The sequence below is a fragment of the Drosophila erecta genome, unplaced genomic scaffold, assembly GCF_003286155.1.
Source record: "Drosophila erecta strain 14021-0224.00,06,07 unplaced genomic scaffold, DereRS2 tig00000055-arrow-pilon, whole genome shotgun sequence".
In the NCBI taxonomy this organism is placed as follows: domain Eukaryota; kingdom Metazoa; phylum Arthropoda; class Insecta; order Diptera; family Drosophilidae; genus Drosophila; species Drosophila erecta.
Genome location: NW_020825200.1, coordinates 9323742 through 9343895, shown reverse-complemented (window position 1 = coordinate 9343895; position 20154 = coordinate 9323742). Strand labels below are relative to the sequence as shown.

General features: G+C 44.1%; 3 protein-coding genes across 7 annotated transcripts; all 3 read left to right on the top strand.

The window, feature by feature from the left end:
- Positions 1-131: 131 nt before the first annotated feature.
- On the top strand, positions 132-2787 carry LOC6542232 (ribosomal L1 domain-containing protein CG13096). Its single transcript, XM_001969176.3, has 2 exons — positions 132-1574; positions 1882-2787. The coding sequence occupies exons 1-2, from the start codon at positions 270-272 to the stop codon at positions 2659-2661; spliced, it is 2085 nt and encodes a 694-aa protein (XP_001969212.1). The 5' UTR covers positions 132-269; the 3' UTR covers positions 2662-2787.
- A 2115-nt stretch (positions 2788-4902) lies between these two features.
- LOC6543006 (diuretic hormone class 2) lies at positions 4903-19919 on the top strand. Of its 5 annotated transcripts, XM_015159539.2 has the most exons (5): positions 4903-4947; positions 5049-5120; positions 18049-18157; positions 18791-18916; positions 18980-19919. In XM_015159539.2, the coding sequence occupies exons 3-5, from the start codon at positions 18066-18068 to the stop codon at positions 19113-19115; spliced, it is 354 nt and encodes a 117-aa protein (XP_015015025.1). In that variant the 5' UTR covers positions 4903-4947; positions 5049-5120; positions 18049-18065; the 3' UTR covers positions 19116-19919. The 5 variants fall into 5 exon arrangements, with proteins under 5 accessions (XP_015015025.1, XP_026835102.1, XP_026835100.1 ...); XM_026979301.1 differs by lacking the exon at positions 18049-18157; XM_026979299.1 differs by lacking the exons at positions 4903-4947; positions 5049-5120 and adding an exon at positions 16966-16970 and having other exon boundaries at positions 18049-18154.
- Positions 15475-16684, top strand: LOC6542760 (lysosomal aspartic protease). Its single transcript, XM_001969175.3, has one exon. It carries the CDS (start codon positions 15518-15520, stop codon positions 16634-16636), a length of 1119 nt encoding a protein of 372 aa, XP_001969211.1. The 5' UTR covers positions 15475-15517; the 3' UTR covers positions 16637-16684.
- Positions 19920-20154: the final 235 nt, after the last annotated feature.

Below are 20154 nucleotides of genomic sequence, written 5' to 3'. Positions count from 1 at the left end.
AACAGTTAAACAAAACTAGAGATGACATACAAATCGAAATCGATACCGTCGAAAGCGCTGCACTTGGTACGCGCCTCTGCAAGCGGAGGGTGTATTGGCTAAATTTGAACGGGGCTCGAGACATCGTTAATCGAAATAGTTTCCGATATCGACTGTAGCTGCGTTTTGCGAATCTGGTTATATCGATATTATAGCGTAGCACGTGTAGTTGTGTTGCATTTTAAATATAGTTTTGCTCGAGTTTAAACGCATCTGTCGCAAAAGTTAATATGGTTAAAGTACAGAAACCGCAGCCCAAGTCGCTGAACAAGAGCGCCAGCATCGAGGGCGTGGTTAAGAAGAAGGGCAAACCGGAAAAGGCCAAGAAACTCGCCACAGACGCTTCTCTGGAGCTGCCCAGCAACAAAAAGGCAAGGAACGCGGCTCCGGTGAAAAAAGCTGCCATCAAGAAGGAGCAGGAGGTGTCCAAAAAGGAAACCGAGAAGAAGCAGTCAAAACCGGCCAAGAGGCCACTGATTCTGGCTCCTCCTGAGTCGCCGGCTGCACCCCCACCAGCGGCGAAAAAATCTAAGGCAAAGCCAACGGCTTCTGCGGCTCCTGTGGCCAAAAAGATCGCATCCCAGAAGCCTTTGATTTTGGCTCCTCCAGAGTCCCCAGTGCCACAGAAAAAGCAAGAGAAAAAGACTAAAGCTGCCCCTGTGGAAGCCAAAAAAGAGCAAGCACCAGCCAAGAAGTCTGTCCAACAACCCGCACCTTCTATAAAGAAGGCTGCCCAGGTAGCTCCTGCTGCTAAGAAGTCAGGACAAACTAAAAAGACTGCCCCAACAGCAGCAACAGTCAAGAAGTCCCAGAAGCCAGCGACTGAAGCGCCCATAAAGGTCCAGAAATCCGGAAAAGAGGCAGCGCAAGCTAAACCAGTCAAGGCTCAGCCCGCTACGCAGCTCCAAAAGAAGGCAAAGCCGGTGCAAAAGCTGTCTAAGCCTGCCAAGGCACCTAAATCCAAGAAGCCATTCAACAAGTCCAAGCCTGGCCAGGCAAAAGGAAACGCTGTCAAGAAAGAGCCTGCCAAGACAAAGAAACCAGTTGAGCTAACCTTCGAATTGAAGTCCTTTGACGAGAAGCGGTTCCAGGAGATTGTCAACGAGAATAATGTGACAAAGGTGTGCGAGGCATTAAAGTCTGTTGTCTCTGAGGAGGTGGAAAAGAAGAAGAACACCTCGATCTTCTCCGATTACCGTTACGTTCTGCAAGTTTGCAGCTACAAGATACCCAGCTGCCCAAAGCGCATGGTGAAGTTGAATCTAAAGCATTCGTTGGTGGGCAAGGACGACGATGTGGCTATCATCGTGCCAGACTTGCAGCGTGGAGCCAAATTTGACTCTGATCCCACCAAGCAGCACTACGAGGATCTATTGCGAGAGGCCGGTGTGAAGCAGCGCCTAACCATCGTTCCATTCAACCAGCTGCGCAACGAGATGGGTTCCTTCGAGGCCAAGCGCAAGTTCCTCAACACTTACGACTACCTGTTGTGCGACGGCCGATTGTCAGGACAGGCTACTGCCTTTTTGGGCAAGGTAAGAAATTCTGCCTGCTAATGAGTGTGTTCCGGGAACACAAAGTACCTTTCTTTAATCCTCGTGAAAGGTCGCGAACCTTCGTATGTATTTTCAAAAGGTATTCAAGTAAATATGTAACTTCGGATTACTTATCTGAGTCAGGGTATCATTTGTACCGCTTTAAGATGAAAGGAGATTAAACACCTATAAATGTTATACTTTTTCCAATTTTAAAACGTATTTCAAATCGGGCGACTTCATATGTACGCATTCATATTACTTGAATTTTCTAAATGTGTAATACACTTGTTTCCTTCATCTGTAGAACACCCAGAAGCCCCGCAATGTACTCCACGCTGTGCGTCTGAGCAAGGACAACGATAAGCTGCCACAGGAGGTGACCCGCGCCCTCACCCGCACCGCATTCAGGCAGTTGTCCAAGGGTGATCTAATTGCCATTCCGGTGGGCAACCACGAGATCACCGCCGAGCAGTTGGCTGAGAACATCCTGCTGGTGAGCAAGCAGCTCCAGCAAGTGTATCCTGGCGGACTGGCCAACATCCGTTCGATGTACCTCAAGATCGACATTACGGGCACCACTGCATTGCCACTATATGTCAGCATGTGTGCGCCACCGGAGGATGCACCATATGTTGTGGGTCCTCGTGAGCAGCGTATGCTCAAGCTTAAGAAGCAGGCCAACGAGGTGCTGTCCAAATTTGCCATGACCAAGGATGCGGAGTTCATTAAGCTCACCCAGAACCAGGTCAAGCGCAAGGCCGAGTTGCGCGAAGAGAAGGCAGCATTGCTGGCAGCTGATGCCGCACTAAAGGACAATGATGGCGAGGACACAGCAGTGCCCACAAAAAAGGCTCGCAAGGATTCGAGCAGCGAGGGCGCCAAGGCCGAAGCAGAATCCGATGATGAGGAGGAAGTCGAGGAGGCAGAGGACAGTGCCGGTGAAAGTGGCGACGAGGGCGAGGATGGCGATGATACTGAAGAAGATGACGATGAAGAAAATGAAGATGATGATGATGACGATGAGGACGACGATGAGGAAGATGATGACGAGGAAGACGATGATGATGAAACCGATGACGAGTAAAAGTCAGTCTCATTCCTCTTCGTTAATTATAGGTTATTTCTATATATGCAAACCAATCTTGCTATAATTCCGTTTGCAATTTTTACAACAGTTTTAAGTAATAAACGAATGTTTTAAGTATGGAGACATAGCTCTTTTTAATTAAAGATCTTTTCAATCCGGTTGAATATGCATCAAAATCTGAACGCGATCAATTATTCGAGTGTCATGTATACAAGTGTAACATTACTCATCCGCCACGATGGTTGTGTAGGCAATAATGTGATTTCAAGCAGACAAGCAACTATAACGATCCAATAACTAATTGAATGTAATAACATGTATGTAATTGTGATAGTATGCAAATATCGCTTTTAAAATCGCTTTATGCCCAATGGCCTGCAATGGATTTCCATATATAAAGCGTATCTGCATTCTATGAAATCAAGCATGAACGTTTTACCTTATGGTCGCCGATTTTGAATGCCTTTTCCAGATTGCCAGCTCGCGGAAAATGGCGCAAATTCCTGTGGACATATCGCAGCTCAAAGTGGATGCCAACAACCCTTCGTGGCATCCTTTGAGGTCATAACATCCAAATATGCATTATGGCAACGGACTTTGCCCAGCGGGAAGTTGCAACGTGTACACAGCAAAGTCAATTTCAATTTTCATAAGAACTGATTTATATGCATGTACATATTTTTCTATATGTTTTTCGTAAAACTCCTTGATTCCGAACCATCCGGTGGGAGTACAGGAAAAAGCAATTTCTTTGATGTCTCGCCTCCAACGAATTATGTATTATGCGGCGTTTTTTGATGAGCTGGTTGACCAAATGCGGCCATTCGCTTGCATAATTCCTCCTAATTAGCCTTAGTAAATGCTCCTGGCTCGCAGCAACTTTGACAGCTGTACGTCCATAACTTCCCAGCTGTCTTGTCCAATTCCATCGTGCGGGATCCATTGAGCTCTTTTACATGGGCAAGGTCGCGGCTCCAGAGATTACAATCACGTTCATGGTAAGCGTCAAATAAATATGGCAAAAAGCAAATACCAAGCCGGACACGTCGTCGGAAGCAACAAAAACATTGTAAAGCTTTTATCAGCCCAAATTATCATTAGCCGCGTTTTCTGTGGCCGCCATAAAATCCATATATGTATATATGTGCAGATAAACATGTATACTTCTTTGTGGATATGGGCGGTTAGGATTCCCTACGTACGCACTTGGCATTTCCCCATTTCCGCTTGCCAACCTTTTTGGTACACACGAATTAGCTTCAGTTGAAGCTCTGAAAAAATGTGGGTCAGTGAAAGGATTTACATGGACTACAGGGTATTAAGCTGAGTTAGAAAACAAAAATGGCAATTATTCCAATTGTAATCAACGAAAATGCACTAAAAAAAAACATTTCGTAACAATGAAAGGCGCATTGGTCTGTGGGGAGTTGAAAGATATTTTAAAATAGAAATTTGGAAACGAATTGTAGGTTTTGAATATGGAATAATTTTTGTTTGAGCCTTATTCACTATTTTGGATTTGGGATTGCCATAATTCACATATCCCCATAAACCACTCAATTTACATCAGTCAGTCCGGATACAGCCAAAGATATAACTACCTTATCAATATGGGTACTTATCACACTACGTTATATGGCTTTTAGAGACGACTAATTGTGAGCATGCGAAAATAACCGCATAATTGTGATGGCAATCTCATCTGATTAGTCAGAGCTGCTACACAGAACGAAGAGATAGTTTATGCACTGCCAATTATGAGATAGTGCCGTAAAATTATTAATAATCTGGAATATTGGGGGGATTTATATTGGATTTGACGGCTGACAGCTGCCGGAGTCGAGGCACTAATTGAAAACAATCAGATGCTGATTAATCCAATGCTGATAGCCATGATCGATGGACAATGGCTCGATAAACACTTCGATAATTGTGCGTAATAGATGATTAATAAACTGATACAGGACGTATCCAACTGGTTGCCCTATTGCCATTGCCATTGCCGCTGCCCCTTTGCCACGTGTTGCGTATACGACCAGTGGGCCAGCACCCACCGACCAGCCATGACTGCGCAAAATCGCCATCGAAATCGGCCAAAAGCAGCAAGTACTGCCACTTTCGTGGGCGGCAGTCCTCGTGGACCGAACTTCGGAGTTTCCACTCGGGTGCCACCTGAACGCGTTGAAATCTTTCGTATCCTGGCCTCGTATAAATCGCGGTCTCCTTGGCTGCCGATTTCACTTGCGTTTCAGTCTCAAAGCGGTGCAGTCAGCAGCAGTAACGGTTAATATAATAATATTATAAAGAACCGATTCCAAAAAGTTTTCCAAAATCCCATCGACCGTTTCTCAACAGTTTTTGAACTTTGTTTCTGTGTTTTGCAGTGGAATCGATCGAGAACAATTGAACTTTGATCGCATATAAAGCAATAGTGTTGTGTGCATTTGTGAAAAAGGGTGAGTGATATTAAATTTTTCATTATATGCAACACATATAGCAAAGATATTTCATTTGAATTAGAAAAGTTATAAATACAAATTAGGTATGTTTTATGCTACTAGTGCTAATTCATATATTTTAATAATCCTTTTTATGATACCAAATAGTTAAAACAGTCTTAAACATTTATAAAGTAAAAATAAAATAATTATATTTCATATTTATGACATATAAGTAAATTTACAGAAGAACTAAAAAAAGCTTATTCTATATAAGATATCTTGTTTTAACGGAAAGCTTTATAATCGCATATAATAACAAGCTATTTATTTTTGCCGACGGGCAATTTAAAAAATAATTTTTATTTGAAAGAGTCAGTAATCATATTGGATTTAATCGTAATAAAATTTTTATTTACATTTTCGAAAACAGGAAGTTTGTTTTCATGTTTTAGTTTGTTAAGAAATTTTGCTTTAGTAAATATGCTTATTAAATAGTATTCACTGATTGTCAATCAAGAAGACATTATAAACACCTAGTACCCACTTCTTCTAAGTCAATTAGACGTCTTTTCTTAAATATTTCAATTTTAAGAAAGCGAACTTTTTAATAAAATGAGTGCTTGTGCTCAAATTGTTTTTTCGACTTGCTTTTAATTATGTTTTCAAGGCTCAAAATTGCCAACGCTTATAGTTCAGAAAATCAGGCGGCCTTTTCTAAATTGCTTCTTAGCTGGCCCAAGCCATTAAGTCAACATGTAACCCAGGACCGATGCAGAGGTCCTTCGATGATGTGTGTTGAGCCTAGGACATTTGTTGCATCCCCTTTGTCCTACCCAAATGGGCTGGGTTCTCCTTGGGCTTTGGCCCGGGCGACCTTTTGCCCCTAGTATCCTGGCGAAATCTTTATTTTCTTGCTGCAAAATTGAAGCGGCTCCTTGGCTTTATTACCTCTTGGCTGGGCTCGGGGCAAGTAAGTCCTTTGGATTATCGCAATCATTTTGAGCTTATTTTGCTGCCACATTAGAGCGCCCTTATAGTTTTATGATCCTATGGGGTAACGCTCCTGGCTGCTTCTAACTTAAATTGCCAAAAACTTTAGTGTGGAACTTGTGATCTTAAAGTTCCCCTGTATTAATAACAACAGTTGGGCGATTCGATTCGATTCGATTTCGCAGAAACGGCTCACTTGTTCAGTGATTCGAATGACTTGATGCGCCCCAAAAACTTAAAGAAAATTCAATTGAAGTTGCTAGCAACATGACTTCAGTTTCAACGTTTAATAAGTGAGCAATTTAATTTCGATTACGTGGGCATCAAATTGAAGACCATTTAACCATGTAGATTAACAAAAGTATAATTGAAAAATGATGAAATTAAAAATGTATTAAGTGCGGTGCATCGCAAAAGCCGCTTAGCTGCGGCAGCAGAAAACGTGAGTTGGTTTTCCACAGTGTCCACGCCAATTGCTTCTAATCCTTTCCATTTTTTACATCCGCTTTTCAAATTGAATATTCAGTATCATGAAGGAAATTGTAAACAAGGCGGATTATGTTTTTACTGGCTTTGAATGTGGTAATGCCATCAACTCAATTCGGATACTATTTTGAGCTTTACTTTTAATTGGTTTCAGTTCACATGATTTCCAAGAGATCAGACATTAATCACTAAGCGGTGCATTGCTCTTTTGGCGGCTCAACTGCCCATGGACATATTAAAGTCAGTTTATGACCACAGAGTACCTCAGAGTAATAACACCATAGTATTAGTTGTGTTCAAATCCAAAATCGTGAACTCAAAGTAGTCTTCTTTATGCACCATTTTGTTGCACATTTCAATTGGAAAACAGAAAAGTTTAGCTAAACCCACATCCAACACTTTCTGCACTAAATGTATTTTCATTCGCCGTCCACACTCCTTCGACCTTTTGATCACTTTGTGTTGCCTACTTTCTTGCGTAAAATCCCATTTCTGGAAAATTCAATTCGCGTGCTCAGGTGCTTTGGATGAAGTGGAGGACGTTAAAAACTACTTATTTTCACGTCCTGCCCTCGGGTTGTTTATGAAATGCTCTCTACTGTGACAATTTGTGGACAATTCTTGTTTTCTTTAAATTTACAATGGGGAACACACAGGAGGTGCAGACAGTAAGAGGGCAGATGATTTGGGTCTTGGGATTTCTTCCATGGCCGTTCATTTTCTTTTATCCCCGGGTCTGCGAAAACACTCGGATGCGGAAACTTTCATACTTAATTAATTCGTGTTGGAGTAAAGGAGTTTACCTCAACTGGGCAACAATTAAAAAATGCTTAAGCGAGAGGTTTTAAAAATTCACTTGAGCATGGCGAAAAGGGGCTTAAGCCCCAAAATTCGAAAAACACCGACGCATAGGAAAGCTTAGGGAACTTTTGGGCCAAAAATGTTTCCCAACCCGCTCGGCAGTGGGCCAAGTCTCCTTGAACTGCTCTCGCTCTAATTAAATTTGCATATTTTTATTAATTAAATTGTTTAGCCAGTGTTTTCTGGGAAGCTACCGAACTTTGGCCCCGACTCACATGTGCATGCTAATCACCGCCGGGCAGGAATGGAATCCCCTTCGAAAATTAACACGCTCCAAAGGCAATGGCAATGCAAACAAACTGGGGACAATTGCAGATGAGATTCGGATGCTTTCCATTCGGAGCAGTCTGTTTACTCCATGCTAAATACAAAGATGCGGCTCATCTGCCCCAATTTATTGCATTCTTATTATGGGGAGTACTTTGCTCATAATATTTCCACTTTATATTCCCCAAACGACCCTGCTGCATGTATTTAATTGGGCACGATTTTCAGTCCGAAAATGTTTACGCCTCTAATTGGGCGAGTTTATGAATTCATAAACTCGCAAATACCAGGGGTGTTAAAAGTCAAGTGAAGGGGCTTTATGTAGTGCGTAACAATCTGTTAAAAGTTGGCTTGAATATAAGCAGCATTAGTTACTATGCCATATAGCAGGTCTTTAGATTCAACTAAAATTGCAATAACGTTGCCTTTAGCAGGGAGTGTAGTGCATAAATCATTTAAATAGTGCAAGTATTTAAGTATTCGACCTGCAATACTTTTAAGCCCTATTTATCTAACGGATACATTTCCTGCCCTGCGGTTGCGCTACTCTATCTGCAATTCTGCAGCCAATATTGGCGCTCAACTGCAGGCAATTTCTTACCCATTTGATTAATTCTGCGCTGCTTACGCCTTGATGGAAGATAAATTCGGTCAGGCAGTATGTTAACCTCTTAACATGTAAATTTTCACTTTCCTCCTGCGTTTGCATCGCCAGGAACCCACACGCTTTGATGGTATTCCACCGCACAGCTGCCAAATATTTATTCGCATTTAAAAAGTATTTTATGTTGCATTTTCCCATAAGCATTCGCCGGTTACTCGGGCTCCTGCTGCCACGTGACTCCAAACAGCAGAGCTCGGTGATAAGACATGCATTCCTCCTGCCCAGAAGCCCCCATTCCACCTGCTCCTGTGTCCTCAAAAATGCTTTGGCGTTGGGTTTTATGCGTGCTCCTCCTTGGGAGTGTTTGTTTTAATCCCCCCCATCCAAGTGGCCTAAACCTTGCCGCCATTTCGCATTTCGCCCGAATTGTTTGTATGACAAAGTTAGCATTTTGTAATAAATTTCGGCTTCAAAAATATTCAAATGTTTATGGTCGGTATTCAAATTAAATACTATTCGCCAGCTCAGCTGGCTGTGCGAAATAAGTAAAGCCGCATATTAAACGAGGCCAATAAAATGTGTTTTAGCGCATGCGAGTGCTTAAGAATTCGCCTTTGAGTTTGGCCAAAATGTTCATTATTATAATGGTTTCCTTTAGGAGAATTTTCAAACAGAAAAAAACATGTTGAATAAAACGTATTACCTTAATGAAAACAAGGCGCAGGACACGTTTCGCCAGGACCTTCAACTGCATTCTCGTGTTTACTCTTGCGGCTCAAAGGACCAAGATGTGTGGAACCCAAACTGAAATGCCACAAAATTAGCAGAGGTCGTACCATTGCTGCAGGCAATTAAGGGCACTTGAGCTGCCATGGTAAATATCACAATACGTTGGCAGCGCGAGCTCAAAGTAAAGCTTTGTGTTATCGAGGAGAAACATTTACATTTTGCAACTGGCAAACAGAAATTCAATGCAAAATAAGAGCAATCGAGCGGGGTTAACTGTTTGTGTTGAGCAAAAGTTGTGGCAACAATGCTCATAAAACATAAACAAACAGACAAATAAACAAACAAACGTCATTGCGACCGGCAGTTCATCAGTCAGCCAAAGGAGTGGGTTCCAGTGGGTGGCTGTGGGTGGCGGTGGGTGACTGTGGGTGGCTGTGGGTGGCGGTGGGTGGCTGTGTTGGCTGTGGGTTGCATAATACATGTGGAGGAGTGGTTCCACCGCACCGACCTGACAATGCAATCAAGCGAAAGTGACAGAGCAGCAGGAGCTGCGCCAGTGACATCGATATGTCGACAACTGGCAACTGGTGCACATGATGACGGCACCGGGGATTTGGATTTGCTGCTGGCGGCGGATGTGGCATGCTGGATGGCAGTACTGTGGGCACAACAAAATGGCAGCGCCAAGTATTTAGCCAAACTTTTGACACAAGTTTTGCTTTCGCATTTTTTGTGCGCTGATTCCCCTCTGGCATAGTTGATGGTCTTCGTTTCATTTGAATTTGTTGTCACTCCACTGACGCACTTGGCTTTCGGCGCCATTGCTCATATGAGTTACGTAGAAGTTTATCAAGTGCGAAAAGTATTTGCAAAGTTTCTTTTTTTCCAGTTTATACTTTTTAAGATACACTTATGTGGCATCATCGCCGCAAAACCCATACGGAAAGTTTAGCGCACTGCCCTTAAAAGTGTGCTACTATATTTTTGATGCCGTTGTCATGTTTCATTATTATTCGTAATAACTTTATAGGCTGATTTTATGCAACAAATCAAATATGCCCGCTACAGAAAAAGTAAAACGCGATCGAAGACTCAATAATGTTTTTTAACACTCTTCATTACTGGATCTCCTGCATAAATCAGCTCATGTGAGCCTTTTTTCGAAATACATTTGACATAAATAAAACATTTATAGTATTTTGTCGAACATACCTTGGGGACATGCTTTACTTTCTTTTGCATTTCAAATCATCGTCTGGGTCATACAATGAAAACTCATCAAAGACTAAAACAATGTATCGAATTGTGGCAGGCACAACCACAGAGAAAAGATCCCAACAATTCCGAATCACCGGAGGCTAATTCACAAATTCCCACAGTTTGCATACAGAAATGTGAAAGAATAAAAACATTTGCCCAACACAAAATTCCCATTTGGCATAAACCTGTTGCCGGCATAATTTGTGGCTTGTACGGTGTTAGCTCCAACCGCAAACTCCAAGTCCAACCGAATGCCCCAAAATACCCATTCGAAACTTCGCTCTAGTTGAGTGCAATTATTTTAATCTGTTGCCGACATTTTCGGCATAATTTTTCATCAATTTTAAAGATTCAAGGTTTGGGGCCGAAGTGAAATAAAAGAATTCCTTGGGCCGCAATGAATTTTTAAGTAAATGCAAAGAGTGCCGGGCCCCAAGTAAAGATTCCGCCCAGTGCCGCCTCTGCCCCACTCCCCGAAATCTGATTCCGCCTCATTCTCATCCACGTTCACGTCCTCAGCCTCATCCACGTCCTGAAAGGCTCGGTCTCGCAAGAAACCCAAGGCGGCGCTCGCGTGGCAACTCCCAGGAGGATGTTATCCTGTCGGTTGTTGTGGGCAATGCTTTTAGCCTCCGCAAGTTAAATGCTCCGACAAGCCCTCACCTCTGGCCCACCTTGCCGTTTTGCCGTTCGCCTTTTCCACCTCATTGTCTTTATGTGTGCGGCAAAGGAGCTCCTCACCTCAGCCCCGCCCGCTCCTGGTTGGGTCAACAATTTTTACATTGTTTTTGGCATCCGAGAAATTCTCAGTTGTCTCTGCTCCATGTCCCTTCAACGGGAACCGAGGAAACTTTCGCTTTCGCCCCAAAGTTCGCCTCCCGCGGGGAACGGGCTAAAGTTTTTCCACAGCTCTTTTAATGGTACATAACCATTATAGGTTATACAATTATAATTACTAGTGGTTTATGACGTGACCTTTTAGGCCAGCGTGTGTGAAGGATAAGTCGTTGGCTGGTCGTAAACAGAGCGCACTCAAATTGTATAAGAAACGCAGTGTTTGGCTGAAATTGAAACCGCTTTCTAATCATTTTAAATACCTGTGCATATAACTTGTATTAAAGTGTGATTGTTGAGCTTGAAGTGCTGACGTCGCGTGCTATAAAGCGTTAATAGTTGTAACCAGCTTAACTGACTCGACAACCAATCTAATCGGTTAAAGATTTTTGCCCTGATTGATGTCACACATCGCTGCCTACAGACATTCGACACTTGAAGTGGTCGCGTTTCTGACTTGTTGATATCCCCTGATTTGCGCCGGATTCCAGGTAAATAATATATGGCTCCAACTTCGGAGTATTGCGTACTTAAGCTTGGGAAAACTCACTACTCACCACTCTCTGCTTTGGATAGTTAAGTGCGAGGGCTTATTAGCAGTTTTCCATTAGCCAGTCTGTGCTGGACAACTCACCTGTTTGCGGACATTCAGCCGACTTAGGCCCAGTGGCTTTGCCAACTAATCAGTTAAGATGGCATCGCGAACCGCAAGGACGAAGGACACGCTCGGCCGGATCGGGCAAATCAAATGTCTGCCAACACAAATCCAAATCAATCTACTGTCTCCGACTGTGCGGGTCTTGTTTGCTTAATTTGACAAACGGAATAATTTGATGTATATCTAAAATGGCAGCCACGAACCCAGCGGGGCCACCAGCTCCTCCTTGGGAGTCCAGCGGCACGGACACCGCAGAATCCGCCGACTTTGTCGCTAATTCAATAAGCATCCAATTACAACGCGGCGGGAATGGTACTCTGGGCAAGATCCCCACCCAGTGCCACCCCCTTCCGTGCGTATACGCAATTTTCATTTGGTATATGAAAATTTAATGCAACTGAAAGTGGCTGCCGTGGCAATAATTTGCCCTAATTATTTAGCTTTCCCTTCCACTGGCAGGCTTTGCTAAATTACGTGCAATTTATTCAATTTCAGGCGTCAACGATAACTAATTAAATAATGGTTAAGGTTAAGGGCTTAGGCAACGCAAATTAAAGGATTGGAATAACTTTTCATTTCGAGCCTAAAATAAATGCATATTCTGTTTAATTATTCATTATTTTACAAAGACATTTCAAGGTAAATGTGTAATGTTATCAGGAAGGCACTTTCAGCTTGTTACTAAGTTTGAAAATATTTACATTCAGTATTTAGTTATAAATCAAATTATTACTTGTACGCAATGGGTATTAAATCAAATCATGTATAAAGTGCTTTGTTTTTGGAAGTACCTGGACTAAATGGGTTCATTTGCAACAATCAATCTTTAAATGAGCGGTAACTTTTCTTTTTGTAACCATCAAAGACAGGACACTAAATGGTCCTTCAATCAGTATACCCATCAAAGTCAATTACTGCTGGGTATTGGGATTAAAGCACGTGGACCCATTTTTGGTTGTCGCTGCTGAGGAAGTGGCCTTGCGATTGAATGACCCAAATTCAATTTCCCCATTCGTGTGGCCAGATCCCAGATTCCAGATTCCAGGTTCGCACCACGAGCACCACCTCCGACTGCCCCACCCACCAATCATAAGTACGTTTCCAGTTACCAACGCAGCGGGCCGCCGAGCGACCCACAAAGCCGGGGGCGCACAGGGTGCGAGTGTGTCTTGTGTTGTTTGGCCACAATCAAGGCAATGCAATTTCAATGTCTGACTCTCGTGTTACACTTTTGTCCAGGCTGCACCCACCTCCCAGCTCCCAGCCTCCAGCTCCCAGCTGCCACCACCAACATCGCCATCCAGACTGCCACTTGGCCAAGGTGAGAGTTTTGCGTGGCAGGTGGGCTGCCAGCCAGGAATCTCATCTCGTTAGACAAACGCCTGTGCTGACTGGGCAACACTTGATTTGGGTTAACCAGCAAGCGGGCCAAGCTGTTTGGCCAATTCCCATTTGATGGGATTTGAATGCTGCGGCCATGGCATGCCGACCACTCGGTTGGGCTGGCTTTTCATACTCCAGGGGTTTTTAAACGCCAGATTAAGTAGACAACTTCTGATTGCTGGACATCTCTTTGAAGTTCCTTAGAGCAGCTTGTTAGGCGATAACATCGCCATTCCTGAGTAGTTCGTTTGTGGTAGTCAATCTCTGATTAGCTCTTTCCAACCGAAAACAGAAAGCCCAAACTTTCCATTTAATGATTGATACCCTTTATTTAGCTTTCAGTGTTACTCAAAGTTAATATACCTCTTAAATTCCGTTAAATCCTTGCCACTATTTCGTATGCAATTGACAGCATAAAATAAACTACTTTCGCTTGTTTCATTTATCTGTCATCGCAGTCGGGTTATATTTAATGTGCTTGTAGGCCAAAGTTCGCCGGCTAGTGTTTATTCGAATCTTCAATATCCTGCTCGATTAATCGCCTGGCACTTGACTGACTCCGAGGCTCATAAACCACGAGTGGGTGCATCGGAGATCAAGCAAGCTGTGAAAATGCAATCGGCGGAAAGAGGTCAATGTGTAGGAGCAGTGGGAGTGGGTGCTACTGCCTGATGGAACCTGCCACCCATTGGTGACTCGGAGGCAAATGCTCAGTGACCGAACCGGATACTTTCCATAATACCAATTTATTTGTTCTCTGGCTCCCCTGTGCTGCATGAAATATTTACCAATTGTGAATGTTTGCTGATTATTTTTGGTTAAATACTATTTGCATCTCGGCCTAAGCCTTTAAGCCATGTCCACGCACAGCAAATAAAAATAAATCGAAATTCATGCGAGCGCACACATTTCGGTGAGTTGTTCGGTTAGTTGGCCAGCCACCCGGGGCGTATACTTTATTTACGTATTTGTCGACCACAATCAACTCCAGTTCAATCCACTCGCGCTGGCCCATAAATCAAAAATGATTGATAAACGGCTGGAGGAGACTGGCACGAGTGCCATTTGATATCTGAGCAGCCTAATAATTGCACATGAAATGTCACCGCAGGAATACAACAAGCAAAAAGTCAGTAATCATACGCCCCGTGTGCCCAGTGCCAGTTACCACTATGGTTACCGAAATTGCCCGTCGGTGCGTGAAATCCGTTGATTACTTTATTTGGGTCGCAAGTGCGCAACGCACTCGCCCGTGGACACCTCCATGTGGTCCCCTGTCTGTCCGTGTGCTGAAAGCCCTCGCCGATAAAGGCGGATGCTCTGCACCACAATTAACCTGTGGCTGACCACACAGAACCGCACAGAACCACCCGAGATCCCACCCAGAAATCCACATTGCTGCCCACCATCCCACATGTGCAAACAGGCGCTGCGCTGGCAGTAAACGCAATCGAACCCATGAATCTCCATTGTCCTCCTTGGCCAATTGAAGTGGCATTTTATTTTATTTGATTTTGAAGCTGATTTCAATAGGGACTTAAGCTTAATGGCAGGAGCCGCGGTAAGAAGATGACTGCCGGACCTGCATTGGCTTTTATCTGCCCAAACGAAATTTATATTTTATATGAGCGAGCAAATCGCTGGGGGAAGTGCTCAGCTGTAACCACTTGATTGGAAGGGAATTTAAGCCGAATTGGATGCGTTTCCTCTTGGCTGAAAACGATCAAATGCCCACGTTGCTTGAAATTAACCAATCGAGAATAGCTTCATTCTGGTAATGCGTCCTTGGTTACATGTGTATACCTTGACTTAAATAAATATTTAACATTACCTATGATTGCTCGATATTTTGCGTTAATGGTCGAGCAATTATTTTTGCTAAGCAATGGTTTTGCCCATAATGCCTGCTGAATTTCCAAAATTCTTGGTTATTCCCATAGCCAAACTCACTTATCGCTATCTCTGTTATTGGCTAATATGTGAGCTTAGTAAATGATACTGACAGATTAGCATGGAGAGTCACTTATTAATATCGCCAAGTCACTCGAAATGCCCAATCAAAACAAAGTCTAGCTGCGTACTCGAATTTCAGGACTCCATTCTTGAGAAAAGCGCTATCGAGAAGATAGCCAAATTATCACCTCACACCTGAAAAGATAGTAAGCCCGATTATATTTATCGGATGGGTGAGCATTAGGAACTCATACTGCTTAACACTGGAGTGGTCAACAAATCTTATCACCGGACAATTCGGGCTGTGATTGAAGGCAGGTGCTATAAATTAGACCGCTGCTGCGATCGTCAGTTAGTCGAACTCGAGTAGACGACAAACCAAATAGAATGTTCAAGACCAGTGCTGTGGTAGTGCTCCTGGCGGCCTTGGCCAGCGCCGAGCTGCATCGCGTGCCGATCCTCAAGGAGCAGAACTTCGTGAAGACGCGCCAGAATGTGCTGGCCGAGAAGTCCTATCTGCGCACCAAGTACCAGCTGCCCTCGCTACGCAGCGTGGATGAGGAGCAGCTGTCCAACTCGATGAACATGGCCTACTACGGAGCCATCAGCATCGGAACGCCCGCCCAGAGCTTCAAGGTTCTGTTCGATTCGGGCTCCTCCAACCTGTGGGTGCCCTCGAACACCTGCCAGAGCGATGCCTGCAAGACCCACAACCAGTACGACTCCAGCGCCAGCTCCACCTACGTGGCCAACGGCGAGTCCTTCTCCATCCAGTATGGAACTGGCAGCCTCACTGGCTACCTGTCCACCGACACCGTCGACGTCAATGGCCTGAGCATCCAGAGCCAGACCTTTGCCGAGTCCACCAACGAGCCGGGCACCAACTTTAACGACGCCAACTTCGATGGCATCCTGGGCATGGCCTATGAGTCCCTGGCCGTGGATGGCGTGACTCCTCCGTTCTACAACATGGTGTCCCAGGGTCTGGTCGATAGCTCCGTATTCTCGTTCTATCTGGCCCGCGATGGCACCTCCACTAAGGGTGGCGAACTGATCTTCGGCGGCTCCGATTCGTCCTTGTACTCTGGCTCCCTGACCTACGTTCCCATCTCGGAGCAGGGCTACTGGCAGTTCAACATGGCCAGTTCCTCCATCGACGGCTTCTCCCTGTGCGATGACTGCCAGGCTATTGCCGACACCGGCACCTCCCTGATCGTGGCTCCCTACAACGCCTACATCACCATCTTCGAGATTCTGGACGTGGGCGAGGACGGCTACCTGGACTGCTCCACCGTCAGCTCGCTGCCCGACATCACCTTCAACATCGGTGGCACCGACTTCGTTCTGAGTCCCTCGGCCTACGTCATCCAGTCGGACGGCAACTGCATGTCCGCCTTCGAGTACATGGGCACCGACTTCTGGATTCTGGGCGATGTCTTCATTGGCCAGTACTACACCGAGTTCGATCTGGGCAACAACCGCATTGGCTTCGCCCCAGTCGCCTAATTTACGATCGCATTTGGTAATCAATAAATACGAGCTCTTTGAATTTTACACCGAATCTCTGGGTCACCTGAAGTGGGTCACCTTCTGAAGGCTGATGGTCTAGCAATCTAATCTGTTTACGACCTTGTAAGTGGTTGGGCTTTGCGTTTTACAGCCATGGGTATTTGTGCTTATCTGTTTTCCACTTATAATAAATGAATTGGATCATAAATGAATTAGAATAAGGAATTAACTTTAGGCAATCAAGTTCTATGCACCGCATTTATTGTCACTAATAACTTGCTAATTGCTGATAAGATGCGTGATAAGATTAAACATTTTTCACAACAAATGAGTGAGTGTTACAAAGTGATGGCGTTTAATTGAACCACTATTAATGTCCCCATCCATTGCATCCATACAATGCATAAACTAATTGATTATCACCTAAGTACAAACGCTTCCAAACTATTCCACTCAGACTACCTCGTGCCTGTGATTTATTGACACTTAAGGAGACTGAAGCGGTTATCCAACTGTGTTATCCGGTGCTCCGCAAATCCCCAGCTGGCAGTGGGACAAATGTTGACTCTGGACCCAAAGGAGATGATGTGCGAGGGGGGAGTTGGAGGAGGACGTGTTATGAAGGCAATGACAGAAACCATCAGCTCCGGGAGCCAATTCATTTGACCAGCCTGTTGCCCGGGCAATGAAGTGTGTCACCGGGTGTCAGGAGTGTCAGTAGTGTCAGGAGGCGACTGTGGAACCTCGGGGGAATGCCACAGATGTCGGGGATAGTGCTGGGGTGTCAAAGGATAGCCACTGATGTCAGAGAATTGTGCGGGACTATAGTTTTGCGACAGCAAACACAACAGTGACAACACCATTTGGGAGCAGCGGCAGAAGGACGAGGGGCATCCGATGGGACGAGGGTACGATGACAGGAAGTGGAAGTGCAGTTGAGCAATGCAAAAAGTGGAGGTCTTGTGAAACGTCGGGAGCGTGGACAACAGGTTACATTGCCGCTGCTGGCTAGTTTCCAACGCAAATGAGTTGAGCAGGAAGGTCGGAAAACAGGAAGGGTAACCCAGATTGGGACTGCTTCGTTGAGCAGTTAATGAATCACTTAATGGAAAAACCTGGTCGCCACTCGACTTCCGTTCTGTGTGTAAACTCAACCGCCCCCATCGACTTCTAATTGATGTTGACCTTAGAACACTAAGCTGCTTGGCTTTTCAAAAAGTTTATGAAAGCACTGGAAAACGGCCCAAATGTCTGGCCAGGAAAATGTGTAAAATGCCTTTGTAGAATCCAAACTGATGGGGAAGTAATATTTTTCTCTGGTTAAGGTGCGCTTAATTTAGCTTAAATTTACTCTAGATTGCTCAAATTGCAGTTTGGAAGTTTATGGAATCATTTCCGATCTCTTTCAGGAGACAGCCGCACAAAGATGACCAACCGATGCGCTTGCTTCGCCCTGGCCTTCCTGCTCTTCTGCCTCCTGGCCATCTCGAGCATCGAGGCAGCTCCGATGCCCAGGTAGTTGTACCCTATTCCGCCACCCAACTGCAGACATATCCTTTCCAATTTGGCTGAGCACATACAAAAGGATATACACAGTCTAATTAAATTCTGGCACTTAAGCTGCGAAGACCAAAAAATGTGCCACACAAATATTTGAGCAAAGCAATTACCCCACTGAATAAGAGTCCTGGCCATGTGCGAGATAAAATAATATACTTAGACAGGCGGAAAAGCGCTCGCATGGCGAGGGAAATTTTCAATTAACAAAATGTAAACGTTGACAGAAAAGTGTGTTAAAAATTTGCGGCACTTGTGCCGCTTATGTGTGTAGATGGCAGATTCTAAGAACAACTCTTGTGTGGGGGTTTTAAAACTCAATTTCCCTTTATCAAAGTAACTATTAAAAATTCATTGACCCTGCCCGACTAATTAGCGATTGCTCGAATGGAAAATGCTCGGAAACATTTGGGCTTTAACAAATAATTGGGTTTCCATGCAAATGAAGATTTTAAGCCAGTCGAATGTCAAATTCAACGGGGCCAGCGTAATTAGATATCCTGCTCAGCCGCTTTGTGCAGATGTATAAATACAACACAATCAGACACCCCACAAGCCAATCTCTAATTTTCCATTTCGCTGACTTTTAAATAGCCAATCCAATGGAGGATACGGTGGCGCTGGCTATAACGAACTGGAGGAGGTGCCCGACGACTTGCTCATGGAACTGATGACTCGCTTTGGACGCACCATCATACGGGCCCGGAACGATCTGGAGAAGTAAGTGATGGACCCATATATATATATTTGAATTCTAACTGCAAAACCTACTCGTCCTCAAAGCTCCAAGCGAACCGTGGACTTTGGCCTGGCCCGTGGATATTCGGGAACCCAGGAGGCGAAACATCGCATGGGTCTGGCCGCAGCCAACTTTGCCGGAGGACCCGGGCGAAGGAGGCGATCCGAGACCGATGTCTAAGTCGGTGTCTGGACGAGTCCGGACTGCGCGTATCCTGTGGACGTCAAGGACGAGTGTCAGCTTCTCCACCCAAACTGGACCCATACTTTGATAACTTCCTAGAGCTTTCATTTGCATTACGTTCAATTGTTTGTTATTCATTGTACATAAATATTTATTACGGAAATGTCCTCATGAATTCATCACATATTTCCTATTTCCCCTCAAGAATTATACAAAACTAATATTCAACAGATATCGAAATTATATATACCAATGGCGAACACCCGAATAAAAGCGTTAAACTGTTGCTCCGAATGAAAATGTTGAACACTAATTATGAAAATTTTCAACTCAGATTTAACTCTGTCACTCTGCTAATTGCTCGTTTTGACCCAAGAATAGGGGAAAAGGTAAAGAGAGAAGGGAGAAACTTAAATAAATATCCTAAATATATATTCAAGTGTAAGCATAATCGCGCAAAAAATCTTTAACTAGGTATGTCTTACATAAACTAACAAAAAAGAAAAAGAGCTACACAAAAACACATACATACTTATATGCTACACACTTTTGGCCCCCAAATGAAGCCAAGAAAAAAACCCCAACGAAACTGAAAGTTTATTTTATCAATAGCCGACTTGGTCCCACGCGACTCTTGAGTATTGTAAATATAAATTATTAAAACACACGTACAACTAATGCGATACAAATATATTACGGAATTCTACTTGCATATATATTTAATAATTATTGTGTCTATGCTGCAAACATATATCTTAACGTGAGTCGGACACGATCAAATAAAAATCTACATTTTGGGAATTGGCTTGTGTTTCATTATTTCTTAACCGGGGCTCCCCTAATTTGGAAATGGCCATTTTATCCTTGGCCCCAAACCGAGCACAATCGCACACCTGACGCATCTGGCCATCCAATTGCCGGCGCTCATAAAATGTATCTTTCCATCTGGGAGTTGCAAATGCATTGCACATCGCCTGTTCCAGCAAACCAGCCATTAAAGAAGCGAGCTGCAAATGCAATTGATTTTATTTATGCA

Excerpts from the sequence above, each read along its gene's own strand:
- LOC6542232 (XM_001969176.3), top strand. The coding sequence starts at position 270 with ATGGTTAAAGTACAGAAACCGCAGCCCAAGTCGCTGAACAAGAGCGCC. Across the intron at positions 1,575-1,881 it reads CTACTGCCTTTTTGGGCAAG|AACACCCAGAAGCCCCGCAA; the intron begins GTAAGAAATTCT and ends CTTCATCTGTAG.
- LOC6542760 (XM_001969175.3), top strand. The coding sequence starts at position 15,518 with ATGTTCAAGACCAGTGCTGTGGTAGTGCTCCTGGCGGCCTTGGCCAGC.
- LOC6543006 (XM_026979298.1), top strand. Across the intron at positions 18,158-18,790 it reads GCAGCTCCGATGCCCAGGTA|CCAATCCAATGGAGGATACG; the intron begins GTTGTACCCTAT and ends ACTTTTAAATAG. Across the intron at positions 18,917-18,979 it reads GCCCGGAACGATCTGGAGAA|CTCCAAGCGAACCGTGGACT; the intron begins GTAAGTGATGGA and ends TCGTCCTCAAAG.